General features: G+C 35.4%; 1 protein-coding gene across 1 annotated transcript in view; it reads right to left on the reverse strand.

Moving 5' to 3' along the window:
* The window catches only part of CWC27 (CWC27 spliceosome associated cyclophilin), a 224,906-nt gene that overhangs the window by 42,663 nt on the left and 165,070 nt on the right, over positions 1-17,173 (reverse strand). The window contains exon 13 of the mRNA XM_082837378.1: positions 13,064-13,167. Within this exon, the coding sequence (XP_082693504.1) occupies positions 13,064-13,167 (104 nt within the window). The remainder of the gene's footprint in view (positions 1-13,063; positions 13,168-17,173) is intronic.

Raw genomic sequence — 17,173 nt, forward strand, 5'->3', positions numbered from 1 at the left:
GTACCGGAAAAAAAAAAAGTAATGTTGTCACTGTTTGCAGATGACATGATACTATACATAGAGAATCCTAAAGATGCTACCAGAAAACTACTAGAGCTAATCAATGAATTTGGTAAAGTAGCAGGATACAAAATTAATGTACAGAAATCTCTTGCATTCCTATACACTAATGATGAAAAATCTGAAAGTGAAATTAAGAAAACACTCCCATTTACCATTGCAACAAAGAGAATAAAATATCTAGGAATAAACCTACCTAAGGAGACAAAAGACCTGTATGCAGAAAATAATAAGACAGTAATGAAAGAAATTAAAGATGATACAAATAGATGGAGAGATATACCATGTTCTTGGATTGGAAGAATCAACACTGTGAAAATGACTCTACTACCCAAAGCAATGTACAGATTCAATGCAATCCCTATCAAACTATCAATGGCATTTTTCACAGAACTAGAACAAAACATTTTACAATTTGTGTGGAAATGCAAAAGACCCTCAATAGCCAAAGCAATCTTGAGAAAGAAAAAACAGAGCTGGAGGAATCAGGCTCCCTGACCTCAGACTATACTACAAAGCTACAGTAATCAATACAGTATGGTACTGGCACAAAAACAGATATATAGATCAATGGAACAGGATAGAAAGCCCAGAGATAAACCCACGCACATATGGTCACCTTACCTTTGATAAAGGAGGCAAGAATATACAATGGAGAAAAGACAACCTCTTCAATAAGTGGTACTGGGAAAACTGGACAGGTACATGTAAAAGAATGAAATTGCAACACTCCCTAACACCAAACACAAAAATAAACTCAGAACGGATTAAAGACCTAAATGTAAGGCCAGACACTATCAAACTCTTAGAGGAAAACATAGGCAGAATACTCTTTGACATAAATCACAGCAAGATCCGTTTTGACCCACCTCCTAGAGAAATGGAAGTAAAAGCAAAAATAAACAAATGGGACCTAATGAAACTTAAAAGCTTTTACACAGCAAAGGAAACCATAAACAAGGCCAAAAGAAAACCCTCAGAATGGGAGAAAATATTTGCAAATGAAGCAGCTGACAAAGGATTAATCTCCAAAATTTACAAGCAGCTCATGCAGCTTAATATCAAAAAAACAAACATCCCAGTCCAAAACTGGGCAGAAGACCTAAACAGACATTTCTCCAAAGAAGATATACAGATTGCCAACAAACACATGAAAGAATGCTCAACATCATTAATCATTAGAGAAATGCAAACCAAAACTACAATGAGATATCACCTCACACTGGTCAGAATGGCTATCATCAAAAAATCTACAAACAATAAATGCTGGAGAGGGTGTGGAGAAAAGGGAACCCTGTTGCACTGTTGGTGGGAATGTAAATTGATACAGCCACTGTGGAGAACAGTATGGAGGTTTGTTAAAAAACTAAAAATAGAACTACCATATGACCCAGCAATCCCACGAGTGGGCATATACCCTGAGAAAACCATAATTCAAAAAGAGTCATGTACCACAATGTTGATTGCAGCACTATTTACCCAGCACATGGAAGCAACCTAAGTGTCCATCAACAGATGAATGGATAAACAAGATGTGGCACATATATACAATGGAATATTACTCAGCCATAAAAGGAAACGAAGTTGAGTTATTTGTAGTGAGGTGGATGGACCTAGAGTTTGTCATACAGAGTGAAGTAAGTCAGAAAGAGAAAAACAAATACCATATGCTAACACATATATATGGAATCTAAGAAAAAAAAAAAAAGGTCATGAAGAACCTAGAGGCAAGACGGGAATAAAGACACAGACCTACTAGAGAACGGACTTGAGGATATGGGGAGGGGGAAGGGTAAGCTGTGACAAAGTGAGAGAGTGGCATGGACATGTGTACACTACCAAACGTAGGGTAGATAGCTAGTGGGAAGCAGCAGTATAGTACAGGGAGATCAGTTCAGTGCTTTGTGACCACCTGGAGGTGTGGGATAGGGCGGGTGGGAGGGAGGGAGATGCAAGAGGGAAGAGATATGGGAACATATGTATATGTATGACTGATTCACTTTGTTATAAAGCAGAAACTAACACACCATTGTAGAGCAGTTATGCTCCAATAAAGATGTTTTAAAAAAAAAATGATGGCTTTGAACTTCCTACATCTGGGGAGAGATTTGGACATACAAGTTTATGAAGCTAATAGGTCACCCCATAATTCCAATTTATTTTATTTTATTTTATTTATTATTTTTTTGCGGTACGCGGGCCTCTCACTGGTGTGTCCTCTCCCGTTGTGGAGCACAGGCTCTGGACGTGCAGGCTCTGCAGCCATGGCTCACAGGCCCAGCCACTCCGTGGAATTTGGGATCTTCCCGGAATGGGGCATGAACCTGTGTCCCCTGCATCGGCAGGCGGACTCTCAACCACTGTGCCACCAGGGAAGCTCTCCAATTTAGAACAATCTTCTCTAAGATGCATTACAGTAAAACTGTCTACAATAAAAGAAAATGAATTTTAAAAGCAGCTAGAGAAAAGACGTCTTTCATACAAGGCAACCCCCATAAGGCTACCAGCAGATTTGTCAGCAGAAACATTGCAGGCCAGGGGACAGTGACATGATACATTTAAAGTGTTGAAAGAAAGAACTGCCAACCAAGGATACTTTACCCAACAAAGTTGTCCTTCAGAAGTGAAGGTGAGATAAAAACTTTCCCAAACAAACAAAAATGGATGGAGTTTATCATCACAAAACCTGCCTTACAAGAAATGCTGAAATGAATTCTTCAGCTCAAACAAAAAGATGCTAGTTATTAACATGAAAACATACAACACACTGGTAAAGATGAGTATATAGTTAGATTGAAAATACTCTAGTACTGTAATATAGTGGTGTGGTAGCTACTTAACTCTCTAAACGTTAAAGGACAAAAGTACTAAAAACAACTATAGTTACAATAATTTGTTACTGGATACACAATATAAGATGATGTAATTTGTGACATCAAAAACAAAATGTGGGGAGTAAAAGAGCAGAGTTTTGGAATGTGATCAAAGTTAAACTGTTATCAGATGCTTATAATAGACTGTTATATCTACAGAATGTTTCAAGTAAGCCTCAGGGTAACCACAAAACAAAAACCTATAGCAGATACTCACAACATAAAGAGAAGGGAATCAAAGTACAGCAGTATGGAAAATCATCAACTCACAAAGGAAGACAGCAGCAAAGAAAGGAAAAAAAGACATACAGAACAGGTAGAAAACAACTAACAAGATTAAGCATAGTAAATTCTTACCTATCAATAATTACTTTATATGTAAATGAATTGAATTCTTTAATCAAAAGGTATAGAATGGCTGGATGGAAAAAAAATAGACCCAATTATATGCTGCCTACAAGAGACTCACTTCAGATTCAAGGACACACAGAAGCTTAAAGTGAAGGGATGGAAAAAGATATTCTAAACAAATGGAAACGCAAAGAAAGCAAGGGTAGCTATACTTATATCGGACAAAATAAACTTTAAGGAAAAAATGATAACAGGAGACAAAGAAGGTTACTATATAATGATAAAGGGACCAATTCATTGAGAGGATATAACAATTGTAAATATGTATGTACCCAACATCAGAGCACCTAAAATATTAAGCAGATGCTAACAGATCTTAAGGGAGAAACAGATGACAATACAACCACAGTAAGGGATTTCAATACCCTACTTTCAACAATGGATAGATCATCCAGGCAGAAAATCAACAAGGAAACCTTGGGCTTAAACTATACCTTAAAGACTTAACAGACATATACAGAATATTCCATCCAACAGCAGCAAAATACACAATCTTCTCCAGTGGACGCAGAACATCCTCTAGGTTAGATCATACATTAAGTCACAAAACAAGTCTTAGCAAATTTAGAAACAGTGAAATCATACCAAGTGTCTTTCCCAACCACAATGGTATAAAACTATAAATCAATGACAGGAAGAAAACTGGAAAATTCACAAATAAGTGGAAAATTAAACTACATACTCCTGAACAACAAATCGGTCAAAGTTGAAATCAAAAGGAAAATCAAAATATATCTTGAAACAAATAAAAATGGAAACACAACATTGCAAAACTTATGGTATGTAGCAAAAGTAGTACTAAGAGGAACATTTATAGTGATAAATGCATACGTTAAAAAAAGATCTCAAATAAACAACCTAACTTTACACCTCAAGGGACTAGAAAAAGAAGAACAAACTAAGCCAAAGTTAGCAGATAAAAGGAGATAACAAAGATCAGAGCAGAAATAAATGAAATAGAGGAAAGAATAATAGAAAAGATCAACATATCTAAGAGGTGGTTTTTTTGAAAAATAAAATGGATAACCCTTTAGTCAGACTTACCAAGAAAAAGAGAGAGAGGACTCAAATAAAATTAGAAATGAAAGTGGAAACACTACAACTGATGCCACAGAAATAAAACGGAGCATGAGACTACTGTGTGAATCATGAAGAAATAGAAAATCTGAACAGATCAATAACAAGTAAAAAGACTGAATCAGTAATCACAAACCTCCCAACAAAGAAAAGCTCAGGACCAGATGGCTTCATGGGCAAATTCTACCATACATTAAAAGAAGAATCGATTATTCTCAAACTGTTCCAAAAAATTGAAGGGGAGGCAACACTTCCAGCCTCATTTTATGAGGCCAGAATTACTTTGATGCGAAAGTCAGATAAGGACACTACAAGAAATTAAAACTATTGGCCAATATTTCTGATGAGTATGGATGCAAAATTCTCAACAAATTACTAGCTAACTGAATTCAACAGCACATTAAAAGCATCACACACCACAATCAAGTGTGATTTATCCCTGAGATGTATGGATGGTTCAACATATGCAAACCAATAAATGTTATATACCACATTAATAGAATGAAAGACAAAAAATTAAAGCATGATTGCAATAGACACAGGAAAAGCATTTGATAAAATTCAACATCCTTTCATGATAAACACTCTTAATACATTGGTTATAGAAGGAACATTACTTAACAAGATAAAGGCCATATATTGCAAACCCTACAGCAAACATCATACTCAGTGCTGAAAGGTTGAAAGCTTTCCTTCTAAGACTGGTAACAAGACATGAGTGCCCACTATTACCAAAACTATTCAACACCATACTGGAAGTCCTAGCCCAAACAATTAAGGAAAAAAAAATAAGGTATCCAAATTGGAAAAGAAGAAGTAAAATTTTCTCTATCTGCTGATGACATGATCTTATACATAGAAAATTCTAAAGACTCCAACCAAAAGCCATAGGAACTAATAAATGAATTTCATAAAATTTCATGATATGAAATCAATGTACAAAATCAAAACATTTCTGTAAAGTAACAATGAACTATCTGAAAAAGAAATTTTAAAAATCCCATTTTCAGTGGCATAAAAAAAGAATGCTTAGGGATAAATTTAACCAAGGAAGTAAAAGATCTATACACCAAAAACTGTAAGACACTGATGAAGGAAACTGAAGAAGACACAAATAAATGGAAAGATAGCTCATGGATCAGAAGAGTTAATATTTTTAAAATGTCTGTACCATCGAAGGTCTTCTATAGATTCAATACAATTTCAATCAAAATTCCAATGGCATGTATTTTTTTGCAGGAAAAAAAAACCCTAAAATTTGTATGGAACCACAAAAGACTCAGAACAGCCAAAGCAATTCTGAGAAACAAGAATAAAGCTGAAGGTATCACATTTCCTGATTTCAAACTCTAATACAAATCTATAGTAATCAAAACAGTATGGTACTGGCATAAAAACAGACACACAGACCAGTGAAACAGAATCAAGAACCCAGAAATAAACCCATGCATATATGGTTAACTAATATTGGGTTGGCCATAACAGTTCGTTCAGGTTTTTCTGTAACATCTTACAGAAAAACCCAAATGAACTTTTATGGCCAACCCAATATTTGATAAGGGAACCAGTAATACCCAATGGGGTAAGGACAGTTTCTTCAACAAATGGTTCTGGGAAAACTGGATATTCACATGCAAAAGAATGAAATTGGACCCTTAATTCATATAATACCATTCACAAAAATTAACTCGAAATGATTAAGGATTTAAACATAAGACCTGAAACAGTAAAACTCCTAGAAGAAAACATAAGAAAAAAGCTCCTTGACATTGGTCATGGCAAACACTTTTCAGATATGACATCAAAAGCACAGCAACAAAAGCAAATGTTAAGAAGTAGGACTACATTTAAAACTAAAAACCTTCCCCGTGGGAAAAAAATATCAACAAAATGAAAAGGAGAATATATTAGCAAACTATATACTGATAAGGGGTTAATATCCAAAATATATAAGGAACTTACATAACTCAAAAGCAATTAAAACCAATCTTACTGAAAAATGGGCAGAGGATCTGAATAGACATTTCTCCAAAGAAGACATACAAATGGTCAACAAGTACATGAAAAAATGCTCAGCATCACTAATCAGAAGGGAATACAAATCAAAATCACAATGATATAACACCCTATACTGGTTAGAATGGCTACTGTCAAAAAGAGAAGCAGTAACAAATGCTGGTGAGGCTGTGGAGAAAAGGGAACCATTATGTACTGTTGGTGGGAATGAAATTTGGTACAGCACTGTGGAAATAGTATGGAGGTTCCTCAAGAAATTAAAAATAGAATTACCATATGATCCATCAATCCCACTTCTATGTATATATCTGAAGGAAACAAAATCACTGTCTTAAAAGAGATAGCTGCACTACCATGTTCATTGTAGCATTATTCACTATAGCCAAGACATGAAAACAACCTAAGTGTCCATCGACAAAGAAATGGAGAAAGAAAATGTGATATATATATATATATATATATATATATATATATATACACACACACACACACATACATATATATACAATGAAATATTATTCAGGCATAAAATATTAGGTTGGCCAAAAAGTTCGTTCAGGTTTTTCCATAAGATCTTATGGCCAACCTTATAGAAGAAAAACCTTGAGGGCATTATGCTAAGTAATGAAATAAACTAGATAGAGAAAGACAAATAGTTTATGATCCCACTTATATGTGGAATCCCAAAACACTGAAATCATGGAAACAAAGAGTAGAATGGTGGTTGTCAGGGGTTAGGGGGTGGAGGAAATGAGATTCTGGTCAAAGGGTTTAAATTTTCAGTTATAAGATGGATAAGTTCTGGGGGGTACAGCAACAAAATGGTAATTATGTGAGGTGAAGGATGTGTTGACTAACCTTACTGTGGTACGCATTTCACAATATATTTGTGTATCAAATCATTACACTGTACTCCTTAAACAATGTTATATATTAATATCTCAATGTAATTGAGCTGGGGAAAAACAAACAAGAACAATAAAATCAAAGTGGCATGCCACAGACCATTCCAAAGCAGTTGAGGGCCAGTAAGGGGTTGCTGTGGAAGTGGTAAGAATTGTGCTGTAACAGGTCTAGGCCAATGGTGCTGGGCACATTTAATTCAGAAAGCACTACTTTGGTATCACTTGAGAACAAGGATCACAAACCAGGATCTGGAATGAAGCTTCCCAGGACCTACAGATCGGGTCATAACCTCTGATAAATAAGGACCATCATGACACACACAGTGACTAGATATGCTATAACCCAGCAGTTCTCAAAGTACTGGGGATCACTGTGCCTGCAATGTCAAAATTGTTTTTGTATGAATACTAAGACATTATTTGCCCTCATTATTCTCATCCTCTCATGAATGTACAGTGAAAAATTTCAGAGAACACATAATGTAAATATGAGATCAAAACAGAGTGAAATGCAGAAGCAGATATGAGAATCCAGCTGCTCCTGTTATGCTAGACATTAGAGATATGAAAAAAAGTAAATCAATACCACTCTTCTCACTATATTTTCTGCTTTGAAAATGTAATTATTCTTCATAAAAATATGTTATTTATGTTAACATGTAATAGGTTCATTATTGTTATTTTGAAGTGATTTAAAATTTCTTAGTATTAATTTCTAATAAGGTAAATATCAATAAATATATTTCACATAACAAAAGCTCTTTGGGGTCCTCAGTAATTTTTAGGAGTATAAAAGTGGTCCAGAGACCAACAGTTTGAGACCTGCTGTCCCACCTACACTAAAGGGTAAAGGTCTCTCACTTGGCTAACCTGGGCTTTCATCAGTCTCACAGTCTCCTTAGAGCTGTATTTGTGTTTGTCTACACCAGCTTGTTACCTATGCCTGGCAATGTCCTGCTTGAATGAAGTGGGGACTATAATTAAAATATTCATTTGTTGTCACAGCACCTTTCACTCAATACATGACCAAATCATATACAATATGTATTACATCTATCACTATAGTATTACATATAAAAGGTGTTTAAAGCTTTGCCAATATTAACAATGAAATGAGGCTACATCCTTTAATGGTATCTTATAACGAGGTCTAAATGGGTCTAACAGTTTATAATCTCTTTTTTTTTTTAACATCTGCATTATTAAATTTTCACTGTTTTTCACTGTTTTGGATACTCAAGACAACTGGTACTTGTTGCTTCCATGCTATGCTAACTTGGTTCTCAGAACTCCAGTCTTTAGCAGAAACAAACTGTCTGGCTGATAGACAAGACTGATTTTTAATGCAAGCCAAGGTATAGTAATAAAACTGAAAAAAAAATCTAGATCATAAAGTTCTAACCGATAGGATTATCCTGGAGCCTTTTTTAGCACCAAGAACAAGAATACTTAGAGCTGATGATCTTGCGGAGTTACATTGGAATTTGTACCAGCTATATTAAAAACAGAAGCAAACCAGACTGTGTATTTTTTAAAAGTTTACAAGGGCAAAGCACTTCTTCTAAAATGTTATTCTCAAATGCTGCAAAGTACCTTAATTAATTCTTATGATTCTAACAGCCCTAAAAGCAAGTCATAAAAATGATATTTACTTGGGAGTATAAATTGGAATGACATTTTGGTAGGGCCATTTGAAAATATTTAGCAGAGCCTAACATGCATACCCACTGACTAAGCAATTCCAGTTTTAGAAATTTATCCTGAGAAAAGCAGCAATGACATAAGGATGTTCATTACAGTGCTGTGTATAATAATAAAAACATTTAGGAAACAGCCTAAATATCCGACAACATGGCGCTGATCAAGTAAACCATGGTTCAGCATATAATGGAATACTATATGGTCACAGTACAGAATTCAAACAGTATATCATAAAATTACGTATGGCAAGGAAAAGTACTCACTATATATTGCTGAGGGAAAAAAACCAAGTTATAAAACTGTAGTATTATGTGATCTCATTTCTGCTTAAAATATGCATAAAAGTATGTGGAAGGGTATATATATACACACATATATATATGTGTGTGTGTATAAATTAATAGTATTTATTGTTGAGTTTGGGATCACAGGTGATTTAATTTACTTCTTTTGCGGGATCTATACTCTGGTTTTTCTACAGTGAATATCTTTTCTTTATATAATAAAAAAATTAAAATATTTACTTGAGGCAACCATGCAATTGTTAGTGTTTTCCTATTCTTATATTACTGAATACTGTATGTACTAAGGGAAAGTGGTGAAGGGGAGAGAGAGGAGAAGAGGAAAAGGGAGGAAGGCAGATAGACATTTATATTGTTTATTATTTTATCTTGTATGTTTGTTGTGAAGTTTTATGTTAACAATCTGGAAAGAATTTTCAATGGAACATAGTAGTGAATAGTTAATGTTCACAAGACTGCAGTCTACTCCCATAGATTTAATTTTTTCCCTCCCCTTAAGAATGCCAATTTTGTTGTGTAAGGAGCAGGTGGCTTTCTTTTTTATAAGTCTCTCTACTGCCCTGTCAGACAGCTCTCAAAACTTTTTTTGGGAGCTAACCAAGCTTTATCTAACCAAACCCAAAATGGCATATGGACTTCATCCACATGGTCATATGAATCCTTTGGCTGATAACTCCTGCTATGTATCTAATTGGTTTTATAAAATCCATGTTTGAAGAAGGTTTCTATAGCTATAAGAGTGTGTGATGCTGTGGGATGAAGGAATGTAGTGGCAAAGAGTCTCCTTTAGCTGCTATACTAGAATCTGGTGCCCGTCACTACCACTATCAAATATTGGCAGTATATATCCCAACAAAGGAAGAATGATAATAATTTTGAGTGAAAAATTTCTATCATGCATTTCAGCTTAGATCTACTAATAACACTTCCTTAAATGCCTTGTTAGACAGTGAAATCTGGGAATAATTATCAAACACCATATACAGTGTTTACAATAGAATCATATTTCTTTTCTGTCTCTCCCCCTCCCACTTCTTTTTTCTTTTTTTTTGCTTAAAAAGTAGAATGCTGCTGAATGGTACCCAAATGTCTGTTGTATACTATGCCAATACAGCAGCTCAGCCAAAAATGTGAATAGAACAGTTTGCCAAGTAAAAGAAAACATAACAAATTGGTAATGGTTTCTATCTTGACAGAAAATGAAAATGATCCCTCAATGTGTGGTCACTCATGTGGACACATAAAAATGTCTTAGAAGCAATCATTTTACCTCAGATAACAGACCCTGACGGTGTAGTACAGCACTGGCTGACTTTCACTTCTTAGAAAAGCGGCAAGCGTGACCTACAAAATAGTCTGGGAACCATGTAATTTATGCATAACACACATGCACATACCATGAAGTCATAATATTTGCTATAAATCATTTTGAATACAAGACTTCTTTTCCGAGTGGAGTATACTTTATGAGAGATGATCTAAATCACCAGGGACTTGATAAAGCTGAACTGGTTTATTTATGAACAGAAGTGATGCTGTTGCTTATCAGGTTACAAAATTTCAGTATTCTACAATGCAACAAAAAGGCTGTATATAAGTGCCCCCATGTATTCTGTAAGAATACTAAAGGTACTTTAATTAGATGTTAGATTAAAAAAATATACAAAAAGTATGTAGGTACATAGTGTAGAGTTCTGACTTTCTGGTTAGGTGACTGCAATTGCAAGCAGAAAGGAACCCCTGGTAATGGTTCCTTTACCCTATTTCCCCTTCCTTTACCACTTATTTTTATTCCCCAGATGGAGAACTAGCCAATGTCATTGACCAGTGGTCTTTTTTTCCCCCAATCTGGTGAAGTTTCCCCATTTGTTTAACTCTCTAATGAGGATGTTAGAACACTGATTGTATTGTGAAATCACATCAAAAACAAGAATGACACTTTCAAAAACACTAATTGATATCTGATGCTAATGAGGAATTCAAACTGAGAGGACACAGAACCAAGGGACTAGGAAGAACCTTGGGAAGGTAAATGGTCTTGCCAAGTTGAAAGTAAATTTGAATCCTGTGGGTTATGAGTTTCAAATGAAACTTCTGGGTTTAAATTTGTTGGTGACTTTCCTGTTCAATAAAAAAGGACTTAAATGGCTTAAAAGAAGGTTAAAAAAACTTATTGGGCATCAAACTGCTCTTACAAAACACCATCTTGATGAGTTAAGTGTAAATGAATCAGAAACACATGGATCATATTTCCTTAAAAAATGCATATGGATTCAAAAATAAGGGGAAGAGGACTTGGCAAAACATTTTTTTGTGTGTAGTGGCTGAACCCAAAACATTTGAAAGATATTTTGAGACATTCAAAGAATCCAAAATAAAACTAAACCTGTCCAGTCATATAAAAAAACAAAGTTTTTCTGTGCAAGTGCATTTATCTCTATGGGTCATTCAACACTCACTGAGCCTTCACCTTTGGCAAAGAACTATGGGAGGAGCCAGCTTCTGCCTTAAGCGACTTTGAATTTAAGTATAAACAAATACACATAAGTAATAGAAACCTATTAAAAGAGACCAAGGGTTTTACAAAAATTGGCATCATAACCCAGACCATACAGAAATCACATATCGAGAAATATACAAGTATTTCCAGGATCGTATGGTAGGTAGGATTCATCCCATTCAAATCATCATCACCCAGCCCTTTTGATTAAAGTTATATATAGTTGCAGAGCCTTACTTGCTTAAATGTTTTCTTAATAAGTGTTTTTATGTCTTTTTTAATATGTGTTCCAGCCCTCTTTCCTCCACCCTCTAGATTTGTGAGTGCTCAACAAATCTTGCTGACTGGTTTCCTGGAGGATGGGAGTGTTGAACAGAGTTTTGAAATAGGGGAGAGATGCTGTTTGGCAGAGAGGAGTGAGGCTATGATTCTGAGTTGGGGTAATGGCACATGTGACAGTTCAGAGGCTCCAGAGGGTGAGTCATGTGTGGGGGGTGACCCACTGGCTTGCTCACAGCAATGTGCCTGAGCCAGGGTGTAGTGCGGGCGTGGAGGCAGTTAGGTGCGGGGAGGCCTAATATACTACATGTGGAGTCAGCTGGAGGGCAGAGGAGTGTGAGAAGAGAAAAGCACAGTGCTTACTCTTTTTTTGTTCCTTTTTGCCAGTATAGGATAAAGTGCTAAGCACAGGACACATACAAGTCATTAATCCCTTTATTTCTTATCAGTGTCTTAAATAAAAGCTGAAAAATATCCAAAGATAAAAATAAGTTAACTATGCATGTATTGCTAGGATCCTATAGGTCATAATTTGAAGAGGAACTTGGTAGGATTATGAAATGGACTAATGAGTTCTAAAATGTTTGTGGGAAAGTGTAAAAAGTTAATGACTCAGAATCTTTTAAGGCTGTTTTCTAGCTGTTTAACGTGAGTCTTATCTTTTCCACAATATTAGAAAGTTATTTAGGGCAAGGATCGGGTCATATATTTCCTGTGTATTTTCTACTGGCTAGCACAATACTGGGAATACACCAAGCACTAAATAAATGCTTACTGAACTGCAATGAAGTAAAACGGTGCTGAGGTCCTATAATGATGAGGGTATAATGGAAGGTAAAGTCTGAAAAAATAAAGGGATGATACAGTAGAAATATCCTAATAGTGTCTCTGCTTTGAGCTTGTTTGTTCATGGTAATATAAAGAAATCAAAGGCCTTACCATCCTTCATCATCTTCTACTTCTGTTTCAGAAATGTCATTTTCAGGAGTTTCAGCAATTGCTTGAGTGAGTTTAGATTTAAACTGGTTCAGCAGCGCAAGGGTCTGAAATAACAATTAGACTGCTAAGTTTCCTGATAAGGATAAATATAATTTCAGAAGAGACATTTAAATTTGGTAGAAAAGAAAATATCCTTCCAGGATTTAAAACACTTAATTTTTTTCATTTTGAAGGAAAATAACAAAACTGCCTTCCAGCTGCAACAGTGATTGATATTCACAAACCTTGACATTGCCCCATTTGCACTTGCACTGACATTTTCCCTCAGGGATATGTGACTATTTTCTGATTTGGGGAAAATAAGTTTGTTTATGTAGAAGACGTTTAAACTTTAAAATGCATGCTTACTAATAGCTAAGTTTTTAGTGTCCACAAGATAGGGAGGTACTTCACTAAGACATGTGAAATCAAAACCAAAACACCAAAAACAAATAGTACTGAACAAATTTCCAAAAATATAAAAATGTCAATGTTGGGGAAGGTGAAATGAATGAACATGTTAATTGTTGGAAGGTCCGTAAATTGGAGTGACATCTTTGGAAAGTTTTTTATACATATCAGAAACTTTAAAATGATCATTCCCTTTGATTCAGTAATTCCAATACTGGGAATACATGTAGAAAAATAATCTGAAACACTGAAAATGGCTTATGCAAAAGATGTGCACTGCAGCAATATTCATACAAGTGAAAAATGGAAACATGTTAAATGTCTATTAATAAGCAGCTAGATAAATTTGGTAAAAAGCAGTGAATATGTGATTACACTATTATTAAAATTATACACATGAAATATTATATGCTATTGTTAAGTGAAAGAAGTAGGATATAAATATCACGTTGAGTGTGTTTTTGTAAAAAAGGGACTATTTCTCTGATATTTTTATTTTTGGCTCCAATGCCATTTGTAGGTAAGAGGAAACAGCAGGTGCCTGAAATTTTAATCACATTGTCCCCTGGCTATACCTTAACAGTTTACTTCAGAATTTGAGCAGAGAATCAGAAATTAGAGAAATGTTTTTTTATTCTATAGTTTTAAAAAGTACATAACTGTGAAATGGGATAAAGTACCACCTTGTCTGAAAAACTCAAGTTTCTAATTAAGAAGCTGGTACATTGAATTCAGTACTAAAATACAGTTGACCCTTAAACAGCATGAGTGTTAGGGGCACCAACCCTCTGGGCGGTTGAAAATCCACTCATAACTTCACAGCCAGCTCTCCCTCAACACTGGTGGTTATGCAACCAACTGCAGTTGGTCTAGAACTGTAGTACGTATTTACTGAAAGAAATTCACATATAAGTGGACCCACAAAGTTCAAAGCTGTGTTGCTCAAGGGCCAACTGTAATTACATTTCCTAAGGAAAAATGTGTGTTATAGTTCAATATGTGAATAACAAATATAATAAAGAATCACAGTAACTTGGAGGCTCCAGAATTTATCTAAAATATCATTAAGACCATGGTTCGTGAAGAAATTAAGTAGGTTTTGGTGGTCTAGAACCTAAGCTCAATAAAGACAGGTGATGTCAAAATATCTGCAAGAAACAAAGGCAGTTATTGCTAAAAAATGATAGTGAAAAGTGCCTTATATGTTTCTGCAAAATTTAATGCCCACATGGACAACAGTGGAAAATATATACATTACCATAGTTGCTAAATGACATGAGTTTTAAGGAAAAACTATAAATTCTATAGAATATCTTCATAGGCATTCTGAGGGCTGCTAGCATGTTAGGGTTTAGATATTTTATGTTTCTAGAGTAGCAATTATAGGACTAAGCTCTTCAAACAATGTTAACAGATAAAACATCCTTTGTTTTAAAACATTATTCATTAAAAAAGCCTTTCACCTACAAACTTTTATTGTATTTGCTTTATAATAAGAAAAGTGATTATTGTAGAAATATTAGAAAACAAAGAGAAGCAAAACAAAAATATTTATTATCCCACCACTAAGAATAAGTAACCATTGTAGACATTTGGTATATATCCTTCAAGGCTTCTTAAGTGTTTCTGTGTGTGTATATATCTATATATTATATAAATATATACCTCTACATGCCTATCTCTATATCTCTATATCTATCTATCTATCTATCTATCTATCACTTAAAAGCAAACCCCATCAATTTTTGATGGTGGATTTTCACACACTTGGAAACGTCTTTTCTGAGGGCATAAAGAAAAATGAAAACAAAGGAGACCTCTTAGTGGAATGAAATTTTAAAACTTCCTAGAAAACTGCGCTAGACCTGGATTTTATTCTTTTGAGTTGAAAGTGGCGAGGCAGTCTGTTTTTAGAGCCAATTAATGTGCTATTGGTATTTGCTCAAAGAAGGAGGACTGGGACTATGACAAACGAAAAACATCCTCTCAGCCTTTCTTAATTTCTCCTATATTCAAGATTGGACTTTCTCTAGTTGCATTCGAAAGGCAAGAAAGGACACTAGGCAGAAAAGCTAACACCACAAAAAAAAATGGGGCCCAATATAGGTTGAAGAAGATAGGATCTGCATGGAGGCATTTCTGTTTGGCATCTCCAGGGGAATTAGTCTTCTGGCTTTTGCTGAAGGAATGAAGGGCCAACCATTAACAGCATGCTCTTCAACACAGAGTAAGCCTTCCCGGCATGAAGAAGCTGTGCTGAAGGGGCCTGCCGTGGCACACCTTGTGCATGCATATCTACATAGAAGAGTCTCTCAAATGGCCTCTGTGCTGCCAGTCCTGCCCCGGGTCCAGTCTACTCTCCATACTGCAGCCAGGTGGGAGGGATCTTCCCATAGTGCAAATGAGGTCATATCACCTCCTTCCTTCGATGGCTCCCCATTGCTCTTAGGGTAAATCTCAACTCCATAATATGGCTCAAAAATATCTTGTGTGAACTGGCTCCTGCTTACCTCTCCAGCCTCATCTCTTTCTTTTTCTTAGTCTAAGTTCCAGTCATACTTAACATCTTTTAGTTCTTTGCAAAAGAGGTCAAAGACTCCTCATATACTGTCCCTTTAGTCTAGCCATGTTATGTCTTATCCAACCCTCAAAGCTCAGCTGACAAATCATTTTCTCAGGGAGGCCTTCCCAGATTCTTATGCCATGTTAGGTCCTACTGTTATACATTGACATAGTTTCCTGTATCCAACCTGTCATAATGTTCACCCCTTTTATTAGTATTACTTAACTGCCTCTTTTTCCTGATAGCTCAGAGAAGACAGGGATGTTTCTACCACGTTTACCACCAAATACAGTGATCAGGACGTGGTAGATTCTTAATAATTATTTACTAGGAGGGAAGAAAGAGGAATGCAAGAATAAGAGTGATCCTTCACATCTTTTGGTAGTACATTCAGAGGACTTTTGTGACTCCATGAAAACAAGTTAATAAAGTACTTTTTCTTAATTTCATTTGATGTGCCATTTCTTTTGAAAACTGCACATGTTAGTTCTCTGTAATTACAATTTCCTATACCTGAATTCTTGTTGAATTTTCCCTATGACTATTTTCACACTGGGCACTGATGCATGATCTTCCTTACCAGTAATTAGGTGTCATTTATAATATAGTTCCTGATTAGATTAATTTATTCAAACAGGCTTGGGCTTTTAAATTTACTTTTATTTTGCCTATTTTATTTATATGCCTAAAATGGCATGTTCTCATGTATATATGGCAGCACCGAATATAAATAATTTTGGTCTGCCCCCCAGCTTTTCAACATAAAGAGCTGCTGAAGAGATTCATTTTATCAAGTGCCAAGTGCTGTATGGTGTTGACTCCCAAATTGATGAGCTCGCTTCCTGTCTTTTTTTTATTCTTGATTTCTGACAATCCTCTTACATTACTACTTAAAGATTCAGGAATGACTTTCAGTAAGCAGACTTTCGTGGTATTATTTATGGTAGAAGTCAACTAGTGGACAAAGTGCCTTATTTACAGGCACTGTACAATTTCAAGTGGAGCTGCCTAGGCAGCAGGTGAGATGCTGATCCAGAAGAGATACCTTCATCATTTATAATCACCCCATCGCATAATATTCACTTAGTCAAAGGTTC

The sequence above is a fragment of the Leucopleurus acutus genome (genome assembly GCF_964270905.1).
Source record: "Leucopleurus acutus genome assembly, chromosome: 3".
NCBI classification, from domain to species: domain Eukaryota; kingdom Metazoa; phylum Chordata; class Mammalia; order Artiodactyla; family Delphinidae; genus Leucopleurus; species Leucopleurus acutus.